Source organism: Sebastes fasciatus, chromosome 14 (genome assembly GCF_043250625.1).
Source record: "Sebastes fasciatus isolate fSebFas1 chromosome 14, fSebFas1.pri, whole genome shotgun sequence".
Taxonomy (NCBI): domain Eukaryota; kingdom Metazoa; phylum Chordata; class Actinopteri; order Perciformes; family Sebastidae; genus Sebastes; species Sebastes fasciatus.
In genome coordinates this window covers 4244236-4253233 of record NC_133808.1, presented here as the reverse complement: position 1 = coordinate 4253233, position 8998 = coordinate 4244236, and the positions used below count along the sequence as shown (strand labels likewise).

Here is an 8998-nt window from a genome sequence, read left to right as displayed (position 1 = left end):
CTTAATGTCTCGAGGCTACTTTACCTTAAAGACCAAGAGCCATCCCTTCAAAGCTGCCGTCCATCGGACTCACACCCTCCCCCCATGACAAAATCCTCCAAGGTTTTTAGTTCCCATGTGTCCCAAAAGTGTGGTCCCTTACTCTGATGCTCTCTAAACCCATCCCACACACACACACACACACACATGCACATGCACACACACATTCACACACACACACACACACACACACACACACACGCACACACACACACACACACACACACATACACATGCACATACCCACACACACAGACACACAAACAGTTTCAAACATCATCAATAACTGCTTGCATCTTAAAATACCTATTTTCCCAGTTCAGTTAAATTAACACACAGTTATTTATCTTAAGCAGTTCCGCCAGGCAATGTAGAAAATGTACGTACAGTCGGGTCAACCCAGAGCAAGAGGATGAATTATCTTACTTGAAACAGTTTTTATAAAAATATCTTTTTAACTGTCTTGGCCAGATGTAGTATACATGACCCCATTTACACTTAGTCACTTAAAGTGTCTTGGGTGGATCGAATAGCTGTCCGATCTCAAAAAAGCTTAGTGTCAATGCATCCAAAAGCATTCAAGACGGATTGAAATCAAATTGCTCAAACCACCTCCTAAGGAGGTTTGAGACGCATTCTGGCCAGATGTTGAAAAGGTGTAAGTGCATCCATCTCTCTAAGATGCATACGTAGGGTTGGGCACCAAAATCGATACTTTTAAGGTACCGAACAAATTACGTCGGTACTACTGATTACCGATTCATGTTAAATCAATCGTGCCAAATGTAGGTACCTGAGTACTGAATGATATCCCACAGGCTCAGTCTGGTGCTACACATTTATTTAAGATGTTCTGCAAAATGTAAAAATAATGCTTTAGGTTGACAATCGCTACACAACATATTCTGCTTCTATCTTGTACAGCACACAGAGATTCTCATTATCTCACTTATTCACAATAAATAGTAATCACAAAATCACAAAAATCAAAGATTACACCACCTCTCAACTCTTTAGAGGGTAATATGTCTCAATACTTCCTGTACAGATAATCTTAGCTCAGCAGCATAACAACATATTTCTTAATAAACAGTAAACAACAACATAAAAAACAATAGTCATAGCGTTTAATTTTCTGTGCTTGGGATGCAAACCTCAACGTTGAACTATATAAGTGATATTGCTTAGCCACCAAACGTTGAATCTGGTTGTTGTTGGCTACGTCCAAATTCTTCAAACAGCACATACTATCAAAAATGTACTATAATATATCATATATATATATATACTGTCACTATGTGCTGATAATATATATATATATATTATCAGCACATAGTGACAGTAAAAACTATATTTATAAAATGGATGAGCTGGTGATCGCTCAAAATCGAAACTCTCACAATTCTTTACGTCACGTTACCATAGCAATAACCATATAAGAGGACATTTTATGAACAATATTATGGACAACAGGATGGATGGACAACATACTCTATATAGGCCAATTCAAATTCATATTTTAATAATTTTATGAATATACATATTTTAGCATTTTACCACGCATTCATGAGTTATCGGTGACGTGTTTCTCAGCAGTTGGATATGAAATGCTCTAAAATAGTCAATAAATAAGAACAACTCACATCTATGCAACCTCAGCTCAAGTTGAGAACAACAGCAGCCAATATCAGCACCGCGGTCCGGCCGGGGAGGCTCCTCTCTGCTTCACCTGTAGGCAGAGACGGACAGGAAGTATTTGCTGTGCTGCTTTCGCCTTCATACAAACATCTAAACTCTCTCTTGTTTTGTGACTCAGTCTGAATCATGTTGGAAACAAATGGTGTGATGAAACATGAAAAGTGCTTATATTAGACAGACTTTCACTGTTGAGCTGTCATAGTTTTCTCAGTCGAAGGATGTATTTTGAATAAGTCAACTAAACAAGCGATAGCGTATAGAATCCAGGAATCAATCAATGTTTACTGGCTATGGTTTGGTTGTACTGTAGTTAGTCAGAAATGAAAATTTATCATAAGTAGGGATGCACCGATACCGATACCAGTATCGGGTATCGGGTCCGATACTGTGCTCATGTACTCGTACTCGCAAAACCGCTCTGATACAACGGCACCGATACCACTTTACGGCAGCGTGACATTAACCTCTCGTCACCATCTTTCGGGTCTTATCGCACGCGCTTACACTCCACCTCCCCGACGGTGCAGGCGAGACGGGCGGATGGTGCGCCCGACCCCGCGGGGGCGGGATCCCACCTCAGCCGGCGCGCGCCAGCCCACACTTTCATTGCGCCACGGGGTTTCGCTTGCACCCTCTGACTCACGCGTGCATTAGACTCCTCGGTCCATGTTTTCAAGATGGGTCGAGTGGGTCGCAGACATTGCTGCAGACCCCTGGCGCCTTATACGTGGGCCGAGCCCCGCCCTGGGGGCACGACGCCGCTGGGGCGCACTAAGGACAGTCCGCCCAGGTGACACTTTGGCCAAGGCCCCGGGGAGCACCTTCGCCCCGAGCCTTTCCAAGCCGACCTAGAGCCGGTTACAGCGCACCGCCTCGTATGCAGCACTCCTCAGCCTGCCGTGTGTCGCTCACACCCTCCAGCTGGCTGTTAACGAGGGTCTTTTGGCACAGAGAAGTACTATCGGTACTCGGTATCGGTGAGTACCCAAATGGAAGTACTTGTACTTGTACACGGTCTGAAAAAAGTGGTATCGGTGCATCCCTAATCATAAGTAATCCTTCTTTTCTGTAGAATCAATATCTCTTCATATGTTACAGATTAGGCTCTGTTCCTTACAAGCGTCCCGTGAGAGTGACAGTGAGCCAGCATGCACAAGACCAGGACCCTGAAATCAGAGCAACTAAATGGAATTCAGCCATAAATAATTTCATTATTTACACCTGTGCTTTCCCTTTACTGTGCTGTCCAAATGTCCTCTGTGGAAAAAGGCCTGTTGCATTACACTGTTTGCCCAGCAGGTGTCAGCAGCACCACATGACTACAGTTGACATGGACGATAGGTTTATGTTCATTGGTCACTGTCTAACACAATGTAACTTCCTGTATAGGTTATGTTAGGTCAGACACTGAAGGCTCAGACATGCTTTCATTGTAATTATTGTATTTAATTGTGGAACATACATTTTCCTCACATTTCCTGCATTAATTTGGCTTTAGATTTTAAATACCAAAACTCTGGATTCTGCTGCTGAAGAAATTGACTTTCTGATTCAAAGAGAAACAATTTACAGAAATGTGTATTTTGAAATTACTAATTTAAGAGATTTTATGTTCTACAGATTTTGCTCTTTGGGACGATAAAATTATTTTAACCCCCTCTCGATGTGAATTACCTGCTCTTTAGGTCTTTTGAAGGATGTCCAGAGATATCACATGACTGGTTGTGTTGCCTTGCTGATTGGCTTCTCTGTTCCTCAGGTTCATTGTTTATTCTAGTTTGTGTTACTGTTTTGTATTACCCACTGGCATAAAGCATTAATTAATGATGATACACAGCTGGGTAAATGGCACCATAGCATATATATGAGGGTCAATTTTGCCCAAGTTTTAACACAGGAAATGATATAGGAGAAAAGACACTGCACGACCATGTATTCTTCTATTAACTTACCTTTGTTTAAAATGTGGGTGGTGTTCAGAGTCACATTTAGGGTAGGGTTGTGGATGAGGCAGGTTACGGATCGATATGGACCTCCAGAGATATCTACAGTGCTTCTGAGACTGTAGAGATGATCTTGAGGGTCCTGCACTGCGGTAGTGTGCACATCCCTCGCGTCTAAAAAGTGTTGGGGGTCAGAAAGGTTCTGAAGTCTCCACGTTAGCAAAGGCTTCGGGAATCCTCTGTGTGTGCAGACTGCAGTCCTCGTGTCTTCATTTACAGCCAGGTTGATTCTCTCGTAAGCAACTGTGAGTAAGAGTGTCATAATGGTCATTAACAAAAACATCATTTCTGTTATTACTATTAAAACAATAGACATTTTGGGAAATACTCTCTTTAGCTTCCTTGCTTAGAGGTAGATGAGAAGATTAACACCACCCTCATGTTGGCCTGCTAAATATGAAGCTACAGCTAGCAGCAGGTTAGCTTAGCTTAGCTTAAAGCTGCAGTAGGTAGTATATTTTTGGCATCATTGGGCAAAAAATTCTATAATAACCTTTCAGCATATTGTAATTCAAGTGTTCTGAGAGAAAACTAGACTTCTGCACCTCCTCATGGATCTGTTTTCAGGCTTTAGAGAATCTAGCTCGTGACGGGAGACTGTGACCAATCACAGGTCATTTCATTGAGAGAGCGTTCCTATTGGCTATGCTCCAGTCATGTGACCGGAACTTGGTGTTCCTTCACCAGATTTTACAATGGCGGCGGCATCACAAACTCTCATTTTACAGCTAAACCGTGATTCTGAAAACATTTGAGGAGAGAAATAGGCATTAACGTAACATAATATTGATTCATATTTGATCAGCTGTTTTGACCGTTTGGTCAGAGTTCGAGAGTGATTGACAGCCGGCTCTCATAGACGGCAGCTGGACAGCAGACCTCAGATCAGCTCTTACTGCTTGTTTTGCTCCGGTTTGTAAAATCTTGCAGATGCCGTTAGGAGCAAGAGGACACAAAGGCACATGACTTTTTTCAGGTTACCTGTCTCATGTACTACTGTCAGGATATACCGACCGTTTTGAAAAAAATAACTTTTTTTAATCATATTTGCTCCAATCTCGCCTACTTCAGCTTTAAATACTGGAAACAAGGGGAAATAGTTAGCTTGGCTCTGTCAAAAGGTGATGAAATCTGACCCCCAGCATCTCTAAATCTCACTACGTAACATCTTATCTCGTAGGTTACAGCCAGCATGTGGTTAGCTTAGCATAAAAATAGTAGAAATAGCATTAGAATGTGTCTCCAGTGACCACTTGTTATCGGATCTCACTTATCCGCTCTTTATGCAAATAAACGAGGCCATGTGCGGCCCAGACCGGCTCTGAATGTGGTCTGAGTGATCGGATCTCAACGCGTCTTGAGTGCGTTCACACCTGTACTTAGAGCTGTTCACGTGTGATCCGATCACTCGGATGCATTAATACCAGGTATGAACAGGGCCATAGTCCAGCACATAAACCCCCTAACCAGCTGCTGGCTGTAGCTTCATATTTAACATCTAGATGTGGTATTGATCTTCTCATCTATCTGACCATTTCTGTAAAAAAAAGTGAAATCTCCATCCTTACCTGCAACATGTAAAGTTATTTGGCAGATTTCTCTGAGTCGAAGAATGTATCCCCCCGTCCCTCCGCTATCAAGAACTGCTGCATAAGCCTGGAAAACCTTTTGGTTATCCTCAAGTGTTATGTTTTGAAGTGTGACTGAAATATTTCCTCCGATCATGTCCTGTGGGAAGGCTGTGACCCTGCCTCGATAAAGTCCATTTACATACTCTGGCCTCTCCATTCCTTTATTAAAAGAGTACAAAACGTACTTTCTTTCGTCTTGCCAGGAAAAGCGTAGATTCCTTAAGCCAATGGTAGCTGGGACTGCCAGGTTACATGGGAGTACCGTTGATTCGCCAACAGTGGTGTTGACATCGAGAACCACTGTTGCATCAGACACTGAAAAATCACAGGAAATAGATGGTTTTTCAATTATTTCCTGTGTGGAGCCTCACGCGGTGCCGTCATTACTGAGACGGAAAACTGAACGTCATACTCATGTTTTATGCTCATTTCAGATCCCAACCTAAACATTTCACAAATGTCATAGATGATAGATTCACAGGGATTAACACAGGAAACAGTGTACTAAAAATGTGACGTTCAAATGCAGCAAACTTACCTAACAGGAGAAAGTATGCCACTAACACAGAGAACATTCTTGCCACACACCAGAGAGGAAAAAGTGTTCCACCGCTGTCACTGAAGCACTACAAAGGGTCGGGTTATCAAGATCACAATAATGATGATGATAAAAAAGTTAAATAGTTTCCTTCTGAACAGGGTGTGGACAATAAATAGCAAGGCACGGGTGTTCACAAACTTGGGATGACTTCAAGTGGCAATTTCTTTTTTAAGTAGCGTCACTAATGACGCATGCTTGCTGGAAAGGGGGGGGTACAGATCCAACTACGTGATCTGGAAGTCATCTGAGGGCACGCTTCCCTAAAATACACATAATGTCACAGTTGAACAAAATGTAATTTATTTTTATCTGCCTTACATGTGGCCGATTAGGAGGAAAATAGACAATTGCAGAGTATACAGGAAAACTCATCACAAAATGTTGGACCTCTTTTAAAGACGTATTTATAACAGGATCGATTAATGCAGGCGTTGATAGTGTGAGCTTAATTTACCATATACCAGTTCTGCAGTGTTTCAGTATGTTACTATTACAGTGATTGAGTTTCAACACCATCTAGTGGTGGCATATATTTTTTGTTTAAAGCTGCAGTATGCAGTATAATTTTAGCATCATTGGGCAAAAAAAACATAATAACCTTTCAGCATATTGTAATTCAAGTGTTCTGAGAGATAACTAGACTTCTGCACCTCCTCATGGCTCTGTTTTCAGGCTTTAGAAAATCTACTACGACTTTGACCAATCACAGGTCATTTCATTGAGAGAGAGCGTTCCTATTGGCTGTTCTTGGCGTTCCTTCACCAGATTTCACAATGGCGGCGGCGTCACAAACTTTCTCATTTTACAGATAAACTGTGCACTACAAGATGATTCTGAAAACATCTGAGGAGAGAAATAGGCATTAACATAACATAATATTGGTTCATATTTGATCAGCACTGCCTAGTTTGACCGTTTGGTCGGAGTTCGCGAGTGATTGACAGCCAGCTCTCATAGACAGCAGCTGGACAGCAGACCTCAGGTCAGCTCTTACTGCCTGTTTTCCTCCAGTATGTGAAATCTTGCAGATGCCGTTAGGAGCACCAGAGGACACCGGACGACACAGAGGAACATGATTTTTTTCAGGTTACCTGTTTCATGTACTACTGTCACGATATAACAACATTTTATAAAAATAACTATATTTAATCATATTTGCTCTAATCTCGCCTACTTCAGCTTTAAAACCAACAGCTTCAGCTTTCTAACATGACCCAGACCCTGTGCTTATTGGACCATGAATGACTTCCAAACAAGTTGTGATGTCACAAAATCCCGCTCGCTGACTCAGATTTAAGGTGCAGCACAGAGAAACTTTCTTCCTTCACAAGATGAATGTGAAAACAGCCTTCTCGTGTCAACATCATTTCAAACAGGAGAGCCCGGCTTAAAGAGTAATTTCAAAGTTTGACAGCGATGAGATGATTGGCTCAGAGGTTAGACATGATCCCTTTTGTGCGTTCTCACCCTCCAGTCCTCATTTTATTCTGTCTGGACCAATTCTCTACCTGGAATTAAGGCAATCATTTCAGTCATGACAGTACGACAAAACAGAAAGAACAGCGTTAGACATTTTTATCTTATCTTTCAAAGGTATTGTATGATTTTTTTTTACCTTTATTTATTCAGGGGGAGGTTCACGCTCTCTTTTTCAGGAACGCCCTGATTACATTCACACAGTTACACATTCACACCTGGAAGCTGCCCAGTACAACCACAGTCTGATCTGCTGGCCACTGAGCAGCTCCACTGGAGCAGTTGGGGTTGAGTGACTTGCTCAAGGGCACTTTGTGGTGGTAATGAGGAAGGGGCAAGCGCTGCTTTTCACTTTCCCCACCCAGATTTATCCTGCCAGTCCAGAGGATTGAACCGGCGACCTTCCGGTCCCAAGCTCGCTTCTCTATCCTTTCATGCAGAAGATGTGCAGAATGTGCAGAATTCTCTATGAAAACCACAAAATATGCAATAGAGAATAAATGTACTCACATTTTCTGTACAACACAAGTAATGAAATGACAACATTGACTGCAATAAGTGCAGTTGCGACAATAACCACATAATGGTGCCGCTGCTGGTCCTCACCAAGGGGAAATAACAAAAAGTATCAAAGTATTTGACATGCTGCTTTACCCACAATTCCAACACCAAAAGAAATTATGCTTTAAACCTGCTCTAAACCATATTTTTAATGAATGGGTTAGATATCTAGTGTAATTTGAAATGGGTCAGATATCTAGTGTAATTTGAAATGGGTCAGTCAGCGTTTTAGCATCTTTTGGCTCATTGGTTTAGTTTTATGGCTTGCAGTTTTACTGTTTTGATTCACTCTCACCGCTCTCATCAATCTGGTCTCCCGCAGCAGCTCGGTCCACCACTTTGGTTGCATCTGAAATATCTCCACTATTTAATAGATTGCCATGAAATTGCCATTAAACACTAATGATACCCGGAGGATGAATCCTACTGACCATGGTGATCCCCTGACTTATCCTGTAGCGCCACCAGGCGTTTGACATTTTTGACTTTGAGTGACATATCTTGCCAACTGTAGGATGGAATGCCATGAAATTTGATTCAGACATCCCCATGTCCCTGTGCATTGTAATAACGTGGATGATGCCTCAACTTTTCATGTCCAATACTTTGGTTTATGATCAAACACCTGCAAAACTGATGACATTCCCATCAGCCTCAGCTGTACTTTGTGTTCAGTGCAAATTTGCAAATGTTAGCATGCTAATGTACTGAACTGTAATTGTAACTTGTAACTTGTAATTGTGAGCGTGTAAGCATGCTGATGTTAGCATGTAGCTCAAAGCAACGCTGTGCTTAAGTACCTTACAGAGCTGCTAATATGGCATGTTTTATGTGAATGAGCTACTGCACTCACGAGGAGCGTCAATCGTTTTCTTAATGCTCTCGTGGGAGTGAATGTTGTAGATGAGGCAGGTTACAGACTATAGCTCCTTCACACTGACAGAGAAGGTTTCCTCGGTTGGATCCTGCAGCAGGGACGTCTGAGCATC

The 8998-nt window shown here is 42.1% G+C and overlaps 1 protein-coding gene across 1 annotated transcript; it reads right to left on the bottom strand.

Annotated features, from left to right (window-relative positions):
• Positions 1-863: 863 nt before the first annotated feature.
• LOC141782159 (butyrophilin subfamily 2 member A1-like) lies at positions 864-6136 on the bottom strand. The gene is made up of 4 exons (XM_074658216.1): positions 5910-6136; positions 5309-5686; positions 3690-3983; positions 864-1768 (listed from the first exon to the last, which is right to left on the bottom strand). Exons 1-4 carry the CDS (start codon positions 5944-5946, stop codon positions 1695-1697), a joined length of 783 nt encoding a protein of 260 aa, XP_074514317.1. The 5' UTR covers positions 5947-6136; the 3' UTR covers positions 864-1694.
• Between the last annotated feature and the right edge of the window lie 2862 nt (positions 6137-8998).